The sequence below is a fragment of the Ascaphus truei genome, chromosome 2 (genome assembly GCF_040206685.1).
Source record: "Ascaphus truei isolate aAscTru1 chromosome 2, aAscTru1.hap1, whole genome shotgun sequence".
Taxonomy (NCBI): Eukaryota; Metazoa; Chordata; class Amphibia; order Anura; family Ascaphidae; genus Ascaphus; species Ascaphus truei.
The window spans coordinates 380,701,940-380,719,520 of record NC_134484.1 but is presented as its reverse complement, the minus strand read 5'-3'; the positions used below and the strand labels follow the sequence as shown (position 1 = coordinate 380,719,520).

The window sequence follows — 17,581 nt, the reverse complement described above, 5'->3', positions numbered from 1 at the left end:
TATTTTATTCCTACTGGAAACAAAACGTACACTTTGAAAGCCTTCAAATGAATTCTGTTGATTCTTTTATATTATTATTCATATTTAATATGATGCTGATCTTGATGGTGGAATTATTATTTTTTTCAGTTTTAAAACATATGTTAGTTATGTTATTTTTTCAGATCTGACGGAGGAAACTATGGCCAGTGAAGGAGGAAAAGCAAATGAATCTGAAAGTAAAAAAAAGGGCAAAGCGTCAGGTTCGCAGGTAAATGATATTGGTTTTTGAGAGTGAGGGTAGGGGTACATTTTGTAGGCTATTCGTAATTCAGGGGCATTAATATGGGTGTAAGAAATTGGGCTATATTCATTTTTCTTTTAAATGCATATACTTGTAGTTCTACATTATTTCCTGTGTTGTATACATTTGCATTATTACCCGTTAGTGACATTATATACAATTCTGAGAATGAGACCACTTCCTGTCAAAGGACTGATGTTAGTACAGTACTGTCACAAATGGACACACCCATTCTTTCTCTAAACCCTCCCACTTTTTTTTTTTTTTTGTGGCTAGGACTCTCAACCCTCTCCTCTGGCCTTGCTAGCTGCAACATGCAGTAAAATAGGGACAACTGGTGAAAATCAAGGTGCTGGACAGCAACAGATCATTATAGACCCCAGCCAAGGTTTGGTTCAGCTTCAAAACCAACCACAACAATTGGAACTTGTGACAACTCAGCTGGCTGGCGGTGCCTGGCAGATTGTTGCTGCTGCTCCTCCTGCTTCTAAAGAAAACAACATAGCTCAGCAAGGAATTGCTATTGCCGCTAGTACAGCAACCTCTTCCAGCAGTAACAATGGCAACTTGTCACCCACAAAAAGCAAATCTAGCCATTCAGCAGCTATGCCAGGGCAGTTCCAGGTCATTCAAGTACAGACTCCAGGTGGTACTGTACAGTATCAAGTAATTCCTCAATTTCAGACAATAGAAGGTCAGCACATTCAGATCAGCCCTGGAAATACCACAGCTCTGCAAGATTTACAGGGTCAAATACAGTTTATTTCTGCTGGTAACAATCAAGCGATCATTACAGCCGGTAACAGAACAACATCCGGGAATATTCTCGCACAGAATTTAGCAAATCAAACTGTTCCAGTACAAATTCGGCCAGGTATGTCTATACCATTACAGTTGCAGACAATCCCTGGTGGTCAAGCGCAGGTAGTGACAACCTTGCCCATAAATATTGGAGGAATGACTCTAGCTCTGCCCGTGATAAATAGTGTATCTGCAGGAGGAGGTTCAGCACAAATTGTTCAGGCCTCTGATGGGGTTTCCAGTGCAAATCAGCTGGTGTCCACACCCATCACAACTTCCTCTATCTGCACCATGCCAGAATCTCCCTCTTCCTCCACCTGCACAACCACTGTATCTACATCTTTGACTAGCAGCGATACTCTTATCAGCACCGCAGAAACAGGCCAATACACAAGCACACCAACCAGTGCTGAACGCACCACAGAAGAATCTCCAACATCTGTTACAGATTCTGAAGGCCAAAACAGCAACCAGCTCCACGCAAATGGACTCCAGAATGTAACTGATCAGTCAAATTCTCTGCAGCAGGTGCAGATTCTGGGACAGCCTGTTTTACAGCAAATACAGATCCAGCAGCCTCAGCAACAGATTATACAAGCCATACCCCAGCAGTCTTTTCAACTCCAGTCAGGACAGAGCATCCAGACGCTTCAGCAGCAACAGCTGCAAAATGTTCAGCTTCAGGCATTAAGTCCGACCCAAGTTCTCATCAGGGCCCCGACACTGACACCATCTGGTCAGATAAGCTGGCAAACAGTGCAGGTGCAAAATATTCAGAGCCTCCAGAATTTACAAGTCCAAAATTCCGGACTACCGCAACAATTAACCCTAACTCCGGTGTCTTCAAGTGGTGGTACAACAATAGCCCAGCTTACACCAGTTACCGTTTCTGGTACGCCCATTACTCTTAATGCTGCCCACTTTACTTCTGTGCCTAATCTACAGACTGTCAGTGTCGCAAACCTCGGTGCAGCGGGAGTTCAAGTTCAGGGACTTCCGTTAACCATCACAAGTGTTGGGGGTAAGTTCAGTGTTGTTTTTTTTCTTGTTAACCATGTTGATGATGTCTTTGTATCAACGCAATTGTGGAACGAAATTGAATGGAGGACCTTTGTATCGGGGTACTTCACCACATTTTTCCCAGTGCATCACCCTACAATTTTGAGAGCGTTAACAGGAGAAGTTAGGCTGCGGTCCCAGTAATGTCTGTGACACGCGCACCCGGCGGGGGGGGGGCACGTGTCACAGCGCTAACCGCGATCTGCGGTCTGTGAGGAGAGGAGAATCTTGCGACGGGAGGGGGCGTGGTCGGGGATTTGCGGGGCGTGGCCATTACGTCACGCGGCTGGTTCGCCCTCATTGGGTGAACTGCCGGTGGGGGCGTGGCCACGCCTCCGTCGCTAGGAGTAAACTCAATTTTATTGAGTTGGGAAAAACCCTGCAGCACGGCGCGGCTGCACCTTCTGCGTGACGGTGCGTACTGGGCCCAGCCCCATTGAGGGGCGGTTCTTACACGCACAGTGCACGCCGCGCCGTGCGCACAGGCTGTACTGGGACCGCAGCCTTAGAGAGAAGTTGCATGATCCACATATTACAATGAGAAGAAACAAATTATTTGCCCGTGCATATTAAAATCGCTCCCATATCTGGAATGGCAAAAACTTTTTTGACTATCAATCTGTAAAGTGTAAGAAATAGGATTAAGAAGGTTCTGATATTTTGATACAGTTGCAAGCAGATCATTTGTCATCAAAAAAATATTTTCATTTCTTTATTACATGACCCCTGTTGCTTTCTCAGAACTGACTTATTTGTGAGCAGAGTGAATTTGTTAGATCAAGTGGTCCAAGTTCAGACCTGAAGGGCCACTGGCCAGATGCTCAATATTTGTTTTCTAGTGAAAATAAATAATCACGTAACCTAGCTTTAATTAACACTAAGGCCGGTCCTTAGTAACAGCAACGGCAAGCGTCATCGCGCACGCAAAAATAAGAATGCCAGAAGGCAATGCGCATGGCTATAGAGCGCAGGAACGCGACAGGGTGACGGATACTTTGCGAGACAAATTTGTTTGAATTTGCCGCGCGGCGGTCATGTCACGTGCGTGGTAAAGCCAATGAGAGTGAACCGTTCACGTGGGCACCCGCCCCCTCCTCCGCCGTCACGCAATCCTACAGGCCATGGAATACTTCTAGTACAGGCGTGTGTGACGTCATGCGCTCCGTCGCGTGCGTATGTACTATGTCCGAGGCCTAAACCAACGGGTATGTATTGCTTTAAAACCCTAGAAAGAGAGAGAACACAGTTCTTGAAGTAGAGGTACTCCCCTATGCCACCCTCCATGCTGTCACCCTATTTCCAATACATTGGTTTTTTACCTTATTGGCTTGTGCATAGCCCCCGTTTTTTGCCTGCTGTGCTCCGTTTTTTCCAATCCTGGATTCCTCTATTGCTTTAAAACCTTGGCATGTTATTAGCCCTTGAGAACTAAATGAATCTGTGCTAGATTGACCCCTTGGCCTGTTGTTCATTACCAGCTTTGTTATAAACTTTTAAAAGAGTGGGAACCTGGGGGTTCTTGCCAGAGATAATTGCCAGTGAAACTGCCTGGTTTAACCCTTTGAGTGCCCTATAGACATAGCTACTACGTCATGTGGTCTGGCACGCCAGGTGCTCCATGACGTAGCTACATCATAATCTACCTGCTCGCTTTTGTAGGAGAGATCGCATTTCAACGCAATCTATCAGGAAGGGGAAGGATTCCTCTTCACTCCTGCATGGATGACAAAATAACGTGCTCGTGAGTGCCGGAGGGTTAAATCTCCCTCAGGGGAAACAAAATGGAGGCCAAATCTCTGGCCAATAGGAAGCTGCAACATCATTGGTGGTGGCTTCCGATCAGGTGGCCATTTAAATCCCCTTTAAAAAACAAGAACTAATAGCAGTAACTTCAATAGTAACTGGGGGGGGGGGGGAGCTGTACATAGTGCGGTTCAGCTCTGGAGGACTCCTGTTTCCAATTCTGTTAAGAAATGGAGATTTGTTGGGGTGGATTTTTTTTTTTTTAAGCAATATATGTAGGCAAGTCTTTTTAAATATATCTATAGGCTTTTTGAGTATCTCCTCAAAGATCACATGGAAATCATTAAACTGGTTAAAAAAATTTTTTTTTAAAGTATATATGTATGTCAATCATTTTACAAATTGAGAATGTGTAATTTGTAGGAATCTTAAACTTTACATTGAATTACATTTTCATTTTAGGTGTGTATGTATTTGTCCGGGGCAACGTTTTTACTTATTTCTGTATATTGCGTGCATTTGTGTGTGTGTGTGTGTGTGTGTGTGTGTGTGTGTGTGTGTGTGTGTGTATGTATATATATATATATATATATATATATATATATATATATATATTATATATATATATATATATATATATATATATTACTGTATCCCTTTTAGTTGGGGACCCCGGCCGGTCTAGATTTCTGCAGGGGTACGTTACCCCTGTGGAGGTTTTAGCTATTCTTCGGAAATTACATATTTCCTCTATGTTATATTTCTATATGGACTGGGATTGCTGTATTAACTGAGTTTAGTTTGTAGGGAACAATCCTCTGAATATTGTCATAGAGAGGACGCCCTTTTTTAATATGTGTTTTTTCTTTAGTCTGTCAAATAAACCTTTTGTATTTTCTAGTATACCCTGAGTGCTTATCTTTTGGAGGTTCTTTTTCTTTTGTTTTTCGCATACTTTTTATATACTATACAGCACCACGAGTTAACATTATGGATATTTGTTTCATGGTGTTTGGTTTTTCTCTGAGTTTAGGGTACTTTTTATTGTTTCCTGAGCGGTTTCTTTCTGTTTAATTTGTGTGTGACAAAAACACACACTTTTTTTTTTTTATATAATGTTGGGGGAGCCTAAATAAATAAATGCTCTTAAAACAGTTTTTAGTATATTACATTTAAAGAACCCAGAACTATTTTTTAGTCCAGATTTTTGAACAAACTTTAGTTGATCAACTTTAGTTTCAGTATTAAGTTTGAAGGAGGAGTGACCTGTTGGTAACACTACCAAATCTCGTGTGGGAAAACCAAGTTCAAGTCCCCAATATAATGTTGCCCATACATCATAAATTGGATTGGAAGTTTTTCAGCCAAGGATTATGTGTCTGCAGAACTGTATATGCTTCCAATCAACTTTAGTTAAAGGATGATCTATACTTGCATGTATGAAATAAGGGATCCCCGGGCTGAGCCACAGAAGTCAAAGCTGTCTTTACCCCCTTGGTTCCTGAGAGATTTACTGCTGAAATTCCCTTACACGAATACTTGTTCTGGAGAAACAATATGGTCTCTGGGCTCTTCTTCACTCCGTGACAAGTACTGGCAAAAGTAAAAGAAAATTGATATATTCTGTCTTCCATGGGTTTGAGTGCTGCAGTTAAGCTCCAGAGGTCCTCCTGATTGATAAAGTAATCAAAAAATACTTTATTTTGAGGAGCATTGCTGCTTTAAAGTCGCAATACACCTTACTCACCATAAAAAGGAAACATGTCTTTTTAACCGTTGCAAATAATTTTTTTGTGCTATATTTAGCAATCCGACCCTTTTAAAATTCTGGTGTGAGTACTGACATTTTAGCTCCCTGGGATGTTAAAATGACCACTGTCCGTCACACTCATTAAGACAACAGAGGTTGATGTGGTAACAGCTGAGGCCAGCAAAATAATAAGCGGGCGGGAATCTAGCACGAAAGGAGACTTTTGAACAAAATAAAAGTTGGTTCATGCTGGGCTGATCTATTTCTATTGTGTTATGACTTTATTTATGGAGGGTTGGTAAACTAGTTTTACAAAAATAAGCTGTAATAGTTTGCACGGAGCCACACAAATATCTCCTCTCGTGTGTGTGTGTGTGTATATAGCTCAACCCCGTTATAGCGCGATCCGCTTATAACACGGTGTGAGCGTGACGCCTGTTTTTTAAAAGCAACATTTTTCTTTTCAAAGCTTTATTGCTAACGGATGAACAGACACACACAATATACTCCTGCCCATCACATCCCCCCCCCCCCCTGCCTGCACATCACCTCCCCTGCCTGCACATCACTCCCCCCGCCTGCACATCACTCCCCCCAGCCTGCACATCAACCCCCTAGCCTTCACACCCCCTCTTCCTGCACATCACATCCCCCCCTGTTTGCACATCACCCCTTCCTGCACATCACATCCCCTGCCCATCACATCTCCCCCTTCCTGCACATCACCACACACATACACATATATACACACACACACCTCTCCCTCACTCCCTGCACCTCCGCTGTGCGGGGGGGGGGGGAGAGGAGAGAAGGGATCTGGTTCCTGGGGGGACTCACACAAACAGCTGACATCCCGGCCCAGAGTCTGTGAGATCCTCCCCCCGCTCACCCCCCCCTCTCGCAGACTCACAGCTTCTCTGCACAGATCTGCTGCGGGTAGTGCTGCGTGAGGGGGGGCTGCCTCTGTGACTCCGTGTTCAGGGAGAGCGGGGAGAGTTATCCCAGCTCTCCCCCTCCTGCAGACGTGGAACCCATAATCGCGGCGGCCTTTTTTATTTTTTTATCGCGATCCCGGTTATAACGCGGTCGTATCGGGTGGAAACCGAGGACCGCGTTATAACGGGGTTCATATATAATGTGTGTATGTATGTGTGTAATATATATATAGCAGAAAATAGCCGTGTTAGTCCAGTTGCGATATTGCAGAATAAATGAGTTCTTCAGTATTCGGTGATGCCTTTTTTATTGGACTAACAATTTATGTCATAGGACAAGCTTTCGAGAGTCCTCCTCTCTTCTTCAGGTCAAGCAATACTGATATACAAAGGAATCTATAGCTAAAACAGTGTGTCTCTCCACACTGTTTTAGCTATAGATTCCTTTGTATATCAGTATTGCAGACCTGAAGAAGAGAGGAGAACTCTCGAAAGCTTGTCCTATGACATAAATTGTTAGTCCAATAAAAAAGGTATCACCGAATACTGAAGAACTCATTTATTCTGCACTATATATATATATATATATATATATATATATATATATATATATATGTGTGTATGTATATACAGCTCAACCCCGTTATAGCGCGATGCGGTTTGAGCGTGGACCCCGAATTTAATTTTTTTTTTACACACACACACTGCACACACACACTGCACACTGCATAAATTCACAGCACACTGCATAAATTCACAGCACACTGCATAAATTCACAGCACACTGCATACACTCACAGCACACTGCATACATACACTGCGCACACTCACTGCACACTCACAGCACACTGCACACTGCACTCACAGCACACTGCACTCACAGCACACTGCACTCACAGCACACTGCACACACACAGCATACTGCACACACAGCACACTGCATACACTCACAGCACACTGCATACACTCACAGCACACTGCATACACTCACAGCACACTGCACACACTCACAGCACACTGCACACACTCACAGCACACTGCACACACTCACAGCACACTGCACACACTCACAGCACACTTCACACACACACACACTCACTGCACACACACACAAACACACTGACGCACACACAGCACACTGCATACACTCGCAGCACACTGCATACACTCGCAGCACACTGCATACACTCGCAGCACACTGCATACACTCGCAGCACACTGCATACACTCGCAGCACACTGCATACACTCGCAGCACACTGCATACACTCGCAGCACACTGCATACACTCGCAGCACACTGCACACATTCACAGCACACTGCACACACTCACAGCACACTGCACACACACACACACACACACACACACACACACACACACACACACACACTGTCTCTTTAAGGGAGCTTGCTCTTGCAAGACGGAAGCAGAAGCAGGAAGCAGAGACAAGGAGAAGAGCTGCCAGATGCCGAGTAAGTGCTGTGTGATATTTCCGCTGCCCCACCGGGTCTGGGAACGCTGGGAGAGTTCTCAGCTTTCCCCCTCCGGCGGATGCGGTACCACCACAAAAAAAAAATAATAATATTTTTTTCGGCGGCCATTTTTTCCCCGCGACCCCGTTTATAACGCGGTGGTCGCGGGTGGCCCCCGAGGACCGCGCTATAACGGGGTTTAGCTATATATATATATATATATATATATATATATATATATATATATATATATATATATGTGTGTGTGTATATATATATGTATGTCTGTATGTATCTCTATGCAAAAGGGAATCTGCAGAGCTCTGTTTTGGAGACTGTATGACTGTCCTGTTTCTTGATTAAATCTTTTTCTACATGTGAGTGCTGCAGATTCCCTTTTGTTTTACTTATTTGGGACTGGTTGCTGCGAGCACCCGGACTTACATATGCTTGTGTGCACCCAGCGTTTCTTTTTGTGTGTGTGTAGAGTTCTAATGAAAAAAAATGTATGAATGTAAATTCTACTGCATAACTTATACAACTTGAAAAATGTTGCTCCTTTTTCTCTTCCATATAGTACTGTCTTTTTTTTTTTTTTTTAAATGTATGCTGGTATAAGGTGCGTACATATCCTAGTGTTTGTGAGTTTGTGTGATCATAGGTGTGTGTTTTTTTTTTATTTTTTAAAGCTTTTTGAATAAGTTGTATTTTTACCACATTCACACAACGTTTACCACCAAATCAAAGACCACTCCAGTGCACTATTTGGCGTACTACAACAACGTGTTTTGGTACTGAGAGAAAAGGACGAGGGACAGCATCGGCATATCTGCAGACCTGCTATTTCACACTATCTCACAGTGACACATGATTCTACAACGTGACAAACTGAGTTCCTTTTCTCGTCTCACTGTGATTGTGAGGAAGTTTGGGGGGTGTGGAGGGGGTTATATTATCACACTAGCAGGTATGTGCTATATATAAGCTTACAGTTTATCATAAATTATAGGCTAAAGCAATACAACTCCGAGCATTATTGAAAACCCTGCTCTCTGGTTAAAATTCCGGGCATTGTCCAATCAGTAATGCCCGGAATTTTAGCAGCCTGCAATGTGTAATTTTCAATGTGTTTATTTCCAGCCAATCAGCTTTCAGAACAGCTGAGACAGGGCAGGGGGTTGGTCAGGAAGTATCGGCCACGGGTTGTCTCCTCCCCCTCCCGAGCTGACTGAGATTTTGTAAGCAGATTCAGTTGAATTGGGGATGAGAGAGTCTGCAAAGTTTAGTAAGTGGCTGCAATTTATATTGTGGCTGCAGTGTGTGTGTGTGTGTGTGTGTGTGTGTGTCAGTAGCAGTGTTTATGGGTATAGCAACAGTGTGTGTGTTGTGTTGTTGTGTGTGTAGCAGCAGTTTGTGTGTGTGTGTAGAGCGTCTGTGTTGTGTATGAAGAGCTGATATATGTGTTTGTCAGCAGCAATGTTTATGGGTGTAGCATATGTGTATAGCAGCAGAGTTTGTTTGTGTGGAGCTGCTGTGTTGTGTGTAGAGCTGTGTGTGTGTGTGTAGAGCTGCTGTTGTGGTTGTGTGTGTGTGTGTGTGTGTGTGTGTAGCAGCAGCAGTTTGTGTGTGTGTGTGTAGATCTGCTGTGTTGTGTGTACACAGAGGTGACGGCAGTGTGTGGATATAGATATCTGCAGTGTAAGCGTATATATAGAGGTGGTTTCATGTATTTGCCATTTTATTTTAATAAAAAAAATCTATATAACTATACAAAAGTATCTATTATTTATGAAAAAAAGCCTTCACTTAGCCTATAATAGTAATAATCCCCTCAGAACAGGGCATTACTGGCCAATAATGCCCTGGCTGGGTTAAAGTCCCTTGGCTTCGCCTCAGGCCTTCAACTCTTCCAGCCGGGGCATTATTGGCCAGTAATGCCTTGTTCTTCAGGGATTATTACTTAAATAAAACACTCCGCTCCAATACACTGTTTAGCGAACTGCAACAACGTGTCCTAGTACTGAGAGAGAGGGACATTATTGCCAGGCCTTGCAAACTGTGGCGTGCCACATGAGCGTATTCTGGGGCTCTCGTGATGTTCCTGCAATTTTCTTTTTACATTTTTATTTTATTGGTTTACAATAAAAGGAATGCAAAAGAAACAAACACACAAAATATACAGTTACAGGTAAGTACATACATTTCTGATAAATCACTGCATTGAGAGGGCAAAAACATGTTGCATTCAGCCGCAACAGTAATAAATGGGTAAACTGAATAGCTCAGAGGAAAAACAAAGCAGAAGCAATGGGGGAGTGGGGGAAGAAAGCAGGAAAACATAAATAAAAAATAACTGGTAACGTGAAGAACTATTGATTTAACAAATGTTATGTTAATAATATTTATAACTGAGTGTATTTACAACTGTATTTAGTAGTATCAGACATACTATTTAAAAAAAAAAAAGTACTAATATACCTCTCAATGTATATATAATACAGCTAAAGATTGGGTTAGATACCATTTAGTGTAGTCAAAATATATAAGAATTGTGTCCTTAATGTTGGGATCCAGTGCAGAAATGTAATTTTCCTATTTTATAATCATTTTTTTTAGATGAGTATTCTGTATCCTGAAAACTGCTCAACTTTTTCGAATACCTGATTGAAAACACCATTTTATCTAGCTGGGTAATAGAGCAGGGCTTTATTTATTTATTTTTTCTTCACTATTTAAGCACAATATATTTTTTTTAGCCACAAGCCTAATTACTTCCAAGACCGTACCGTTCTTTATCTATTGAGTTCTTTGAAAATGCAAAATAGTAGGTCTTTAGAATTAAGCTGAAGAAAACACAAAAAGCCCCAGTACTACATCCAACTTGACAAATTATGTAGTAAAATACTTACAGGCATACCCCGCTTTAAGGACACTCGCGAGTAAGTACATATCGCCCAATATTCAAACGGCAGCTCACGCATGCGCCTGTCAGCACGTCCTGAACAGCAAAGTTGAACTCCCTACCTGCACCGAAGCTGTGCACAAGCGGGGAGACTATAGAGCCTGTTACAAATGCGTTATTTACATCAGTTATGCCCGTATATGACGATTGCAGTACAGTACATGCATCGATAAGTGGGGAAAAAGGTAGTGCTTCACTTTAAGTACATTTTCACTTTACATACATGCTCCGGTCTCATTGCGTATGTTAATGCGGGGTATGCCTGTATCTGTTTAGCTTCTCATAAGCAAGGGTCGTTTAGTTCACTTTTTTGGTCAGAGTATTTTAAGCCTGCAGCCATGTCATGGTATGGTCCTCTGTACCATAGGTCCTGACAGTACTGTACCTGCAAAAAGCTCTCATAACCTCTCTAATGGAGGAAGAACTGTCTTAATAGACGGGTCTTTCACATGTGCATATCAAGAACTGCCTACAGAAAGGGTATACTTTGACGTGGTTGTAGGCTTAAAATACTTTTGGCCACAGAATACACAACAAAAAGCAATCATTTGCATGCAATATCAGAGCCACTTTTCCAAAAAGTGACATTCACATTTTACAACTCCTAATAATTTCTTATTTTTTTTTAGAAATAATTGATTGAAAATTGAGATCATAAATCATCGAAATTCTGGTCCCTTGGTGGAAGCAGTCTTGGGACTGGAATATCTAGGCTTCTAATCGTACCACTTGCAACACATGGACTCATCTCTGGTTTGTTGGTTAACCATAACATTTCTGATTTAGTGTAGTTTATTTTGTGAAGGAGCCAAAGGAAAATTGCGCTCATAATTTGGAGTGGCTATAAAGAATTTTGTCATAAGCCAGACATGTGTTGTTGTTGTTGTTGTTTTTTAAAATATGGTTCTATTTTTATTCTTTAAACTTTAATTTTTATTGAGGTTTTAGCCACAATTATTGGAACTAAAACCGTTCTCTTTAATCTGCGTGCATATAGAGCTTGTGGCCACCGCCTCAAATATTTCCCACCATGTTCCAGGTTCTAAATCTTGGCCCAGATCTTTTTTCCATTGTGATACAATGGGAAATTCAGATTCTGGGGAAGAGACAGAAATTGAGGAGTATAAATTTTGAATGGGCTTTGTTACATGGTTTCTCAAAGAGTCAAGGGTGGAGGTGGGCCCAAACTTTGAACAAAGCCCTTTACCTGAAGATATCTAAATATTTTGCCCTTTGGAATTCCACGAAGTTCCATGAGGTTGGCGAAAGAGATACCATCCTTTATTCTATGGATTTCCCTTGACCATTATGCCTTAAAGAGGATATTGCCAGACCTGGGGAGAATTCTGGGTTAGAGAATAGTAGTGTCATCATCGAGCCTTCAGAAAATGAGATTAGACTTTTTCTTGTTCCTTTTCCACAGAGTTAAATTGTGAGTGATTGTTGTCAGATCTCCACTTGCTTTTTTTGGGGAGAGCTTGGGGGACCACAAAATCGATGCCAGAGAAAGCAGCAAATCTCCCTCCAGTTCCACCCATCTCCTGTACATTATATCAGAGTGCCAGGCTAGCATGTAGCTGAATTGCGCTGCTTTTGTAGTAAGTGAGCAGGCATGGGAGTGCCAGTCCTCCATGTAATCTGGATTGGCAAAGTATAGTCTTGCCACTCTGGGTCTTGTTTTGTTCTACACAAAAGTATTTATATGGGATTGTAGCTCCACTATGTCTTTTATAGTATTTGGACATAGTACAAAATTCTTGGGAGGAGATTCATTTTTACAGCATTGATTCTGCCAATCCAGGAGATATTGTGCGTGGACCATCTAACCAGATCAGCCTTACGGGTCCTGATTGGGCCCGGGAAATTGTTCTATATAGGGAAACATAGTTATTTGTCAAAAATATGCCTAGATATTTCAGGGCTTCATTACACCATTTGAAATCAAAGTTGACTGTGATTAGTTTGGTAACCATTTTGGGTAACTTGATATTTAGAGCCTCTGACTTATTACCATTTATTTTGAATCCAGAGAGCCCACCAAAAACCCAGAGTTCTTGAAACAGATTTGGCAGTGATGTAAGTGGTTTGGCTATCGTCATAAGTGCATCATTGACGAAGACTACTATTTTGTATTGTTTGTCCTGAACTGTGATACCTTTAATGTTGGGATTGTGCCTGATGTTGCTAGCCAATGGTTTGGGGGGAAAGGGGGCACCCCTGACTGATACCTCCCTTGATCAAAAAAGCATCAGTGGCTATACCTGAGCATAGAACCCTTGCTGAGGGAGAAGTATATAGAGTCATAACAGAACGGAGAAATTTGTCTACGAATCCAAATAGTTTTAGCGTACCTCTAATATCGTCCCAGTGGAGACAAATGCCTTTTCAGCGTCGATAATAGCATTGATGGGATATTTGTTTGGCGTCGGCTATTAGGTCAATTGTTCTCCTTGTATTATCAGCCACCTGCCTATTCGGGACAAAACCAACTTGGTCAAGGTGGACCAATCTTGGCAACACTATATTAAGACGGCTAGCTAGTATTTTTGATAAAATCTTCAAGTCTACATTGATCAGTGATATCGGTCTGTAGCTTTTGCAACATGTTGGGTCTTTCCCTGTTTTAGGGATACGATATATATGGACTTGGTGCATGTTGGGGAACTCCACTCCATCTAAGAGAGATAAAGAGCTTTTGTAGATGGGGTATAAGGGAACGAGCAAAGTTCTTAAAATATAAATTTGAGAACCTATCTGGGCCTGGGGACTTGTTTGGTTTTGGAGACTTAATCACCTGCACTATCTCTTCAGGAGAAATTTGGTTTGTTTAGGTTTTTTTGGTCGTGTTCAGAAATGGTTGGTAAACCTGACTCAGCGAAGTATTTTTCGAGTTCCCTACTATAGTTCTGGGGTTTGACTGCTTTTTTGCCATCGTATAGATTGCTGTAGTAGGAGTGGAATTCTTTAGCGATTTTAGTTGGTTTGATGTCAGACTCCCCGATTTGGTTCGGATCTTATGGATCCCATACATGGAAATCTTATGTCGAAGGTGGTGTGCCAACATGGAATCGGGTTTATTAGCCTTCTCAAAAAAAATTTGTTTTGTCCGGTCATCAGTTTTTCTGCTGCCACGGACAAACGGGTATTGAGCTCTCCTCTACGGGCTGTTAATTCTTTTAGGGTTCTGTTAGAGGTTGGACTTGTGTGTCTGCTCTAGTCTTGCTATTATTAGGTGCAGCACGTCAATGTTTGCTTGCCTCGCTTTTTTTCTGCTTGCAGCGATTCCGATAAGTTTGCCTCTGATTACAGCCCTATGGGCTTCCCATATTGATGACTGAGCAGGGACACTGAGTTGTGAAATAAATATTCTGTGATTTCTTTGTCTGTCTTTGAAGATCTCTGTAACGAAATGGAGAAAAGGCTACCAGATATCGAAGTATTACCTCTACCGGGGTGTGGTCGGACCACGTGATACTTTTTATGTCTGCCGATTTGCGTTTGGGTGATTTAGAGGGGATGAAATAAAGATATAGTCTATTCTTGTATAGAGTGTGTGGGGAGCTGAATAGAATGTGAAATCCCTGTTTTTTGGGTTCAATTTCCTCTAAGTGTCCACTAGGCCAAATACCTTTAATTGTTCTATTAGTTTCAGGTTGTCGTCCAGAGCCTGAACTGACTGGGTCTGAGACAGAGGAGCTGATCTATCATTTATTTTATCAAGGGTAGTATTGCAATCCCCCTCTAGTATGAAATGGCCTTTCAACACTTTTGCTAGTTTTTTTAAAAATGTGTTAACAACGCTAGAGCGATCTGAATTGGGGGTGTAGACATTTGCTATTGTCACTTCTACTCCAAATGTTGTACCCGTGTTCCTAATAAATTGTTTTTACCCCAACCTGGTGAGTCTGATATCTACAGGAGCCGCGCTGACATCGGTCTTCTATTCTTCGGGTTATTCTTGGTGTATGTTGTGATCAACACAAGTATTGATGAATTGTTGTGTACATTTTATAATGTATTTGTGTTTTTTTGATGTTGCAAACCTCCGTTTTTTGGTGAATCGGTAATTTGGTTAAAGAATAGCTTTACATCACTCAGCCTATTTCATTGGCTGACCCTGACCAATCAGACATCCCCTGACGAAGTTGCCTTTGTGTGACATAACGCGTAGGGTTGGTGACGTCATCGCGCTGTGGGTGTGTCTACACTGAGTCCTGGGCGTCCCTGCGATCTTACTAGCTGCATTTTCAAGCGCTGGCAACTATCCTATGCAGGAGCAGAGGACGTGGAGGCACTGATTGACTCAGTCTCCTGGCGCCAACTTGAGACAGGAGTTGGTGGTGGCTACAAGCTGTGCAGATATACCTTGCCTACCTGGGACCCTCTCACCCCCGCAGATGACTACACATAGAGATTTCTCTCCCACGTATGGTTGCTTTTTTTAATCCTGTAAGTGCATTTCCTTTGGGCTGCTGTTTTTTTAATAAATGTACTCTTTTGTTTAAACAGTTACATGCTATGGAGCTTGCGCTTCTGTTTGTTTTTTGTTCTTAGATTCGTAGTGGTTGGCTATACCACTTTTATCTGATGCTGCAAAGACGCTCCCTGGATCATCAATTGGGACCTTTATCTCTCTGGATTTTTCAAGTGGAACATTTATTTTGGACTTTGTTTTTTTCACTATCACTTTATGGTTTGAAGTTATATGTAGATGAAAGTCTGTTGATATTTATAGATTCATATAATTTATTATCATTATTCTATATATATTGTCACTATTATCCACGTGAGCGCTACTTAATTTTGTGTTGGTCTTCTTTTTTTATAATATATATATATTATATAGTGGTACAAAAGCTAGTAACTATATATATATATATATATATATATATATATATTATATAGTTACTAGCTTTTGTACCACTTCGCCCGGGGAATGTAATATTGAATACATCTCCCCCCACCTGCTGCCAGCACATCTCCCAGGCCCCCCCCCCTCCCCCACTGCTGGATGTAGTGCGGGGTGAGATTTGTATCTGTGTGTGTGTCTGTCTGTGTGTGTCTCCCACCACTGCCGGAACATGTCCTGCCCCCCCCCCCCTCGCTGGCGACACATCTCCCAGCGTTGCTGTGGCATGTCCCCTCGCTGCCGGCACATCTCTCCGCCCCCCCCCCTTCCCCATTGGTACATCTCCCCCCGCTATCTGGCACATCTTCCCCTCTTCCCCCCCCCCCCCCCACCGCTGGCACATCTCTCCCGCACATCTCGCATCACACACACCAGTGATTCCCAAACTTTTTTGTTTGGAGGAACCCTTTAAGTATTTTGTAAAATTTTGGGGAATCCCTATCTGGATGACACATGTTCGACAGGGGTAAATCACAAAATAGACGTGTAAAGCAGTAGGGGTAATAAATAATAACTAACTCATACTTTTGAATAAAGAATGTGTTTATATTTTGTAATGATTTTGTTTTAAACATCACCCCCCTGTATCTCACATCATCACCCTTCCCCCCGCATCTCACATCAACCCTACCTCCCTCCTTCCACTCCCCCTCTCCCCCTCCTCTGTCCTCTCCCCTCCTCCTCTCGCCTCTCCCCTCTCCTTCCTTCTCTTTCCTGTCCCCCTTCTCTCTCCCCTCCCCCTCCTCACACACTCTATATCTCTCTCTCACACACACACACGTCACACACACACACGTCTCACACTCACACACACGTCACACTGTCACACTATCAAACACACACAGTCACACACACTGTCACACTCACACTCTGTCACGCTCACACACGTCACACACTCACACGTCACACACTCTCACACGTCACACGTACACTGTCACACACACTGTCAAACACACACCTCTCTCCCCTCTCCTTCCTTCTCTTTCCTGTCCCCCTTCTCTCTCCACTCCCCTCCCCACACACTCACTCTCTCTCTCTCTCTCTCTCTCTCTCTCTCTCTCACACACGCGTCAAACACACACACACGTCACACACACACAGACACATGACACACACACACAGACGTCTCTCTCACACACACACACACACACACATTGTCACACTGTAAAACAGACACACACACACTGTCACACACACACATTGTCACATTGTCACACACACTGTCACACACACACACACACACTGTCACACGCGCGCACACACACACACACACACACACACACGTGACAAACAGACAGACACACACACACACCTTTACAGAAAAAGCAGAAGCAGCCTTTCCCCCCTCCCCTCCCGTAGCTCACATGCAAAGATTACAGAAGAATCAGCAGCAGCCTGTACTGCCGATACCACCGATCCGCTTCACCCCCCTCCCCCCCCCCTCTCGTAGCTCACAGACCTCAGGCAGCAGGAAGCTTGAGGCAGCTAGGACTGCAGCACGCTCCTAGGAGAGGGGAGGGAGGGAAGGGGGAGGAGAGCGGAGGGGGAGAGCCAGGGGCAGCAGTGAGTGCGGGCGGCCAGGCGGAACCCCTGGGACTGCTCCGCAGAGCCCTTGCTGAGAATCACTGATACACACAGCCCCATCCAGGCAAGGCCACGCCCCCTCC

At 43.1% G+C, this 17,581-nt stretch overlaps 1 protein-coding gene across 7 annotated transcripts in view; it reads left to right on the top strand.

Annotated features, from left to right (window-relative positions):
• Positions 1 to 17,581, top strand: part of SP4 (Sp4 transcription factor) — a 49,915-nt gene that overhangs the window by 1,430 nt on the left and 30,904 nt on the right. For 5 of the 7 annotated variants that reach the window (XM_075587150.1, XM_075587149.1, XM_075587154.1 and 2 more), the window contains exons 2-3: positions 165 to 250; positions 560 to 2,105. In XM_075587150.1, coding sequence (XP_075443265.1) covers positions 182 to 250; positions 560 to 2,105 — 1,615 coding nt within the window. In that variant the 5' untranslated portion in view covers positions 165 to 181. Of the gene's footprint in view, positions 1 to 147; positions 251 to 559; positions 2,106 to 17,581 lie in introns of all 7 variants that reach the window. The other 2 variants (XM_075587151.1, XM_075587155.1) reach the window with 2 other exon arrangements.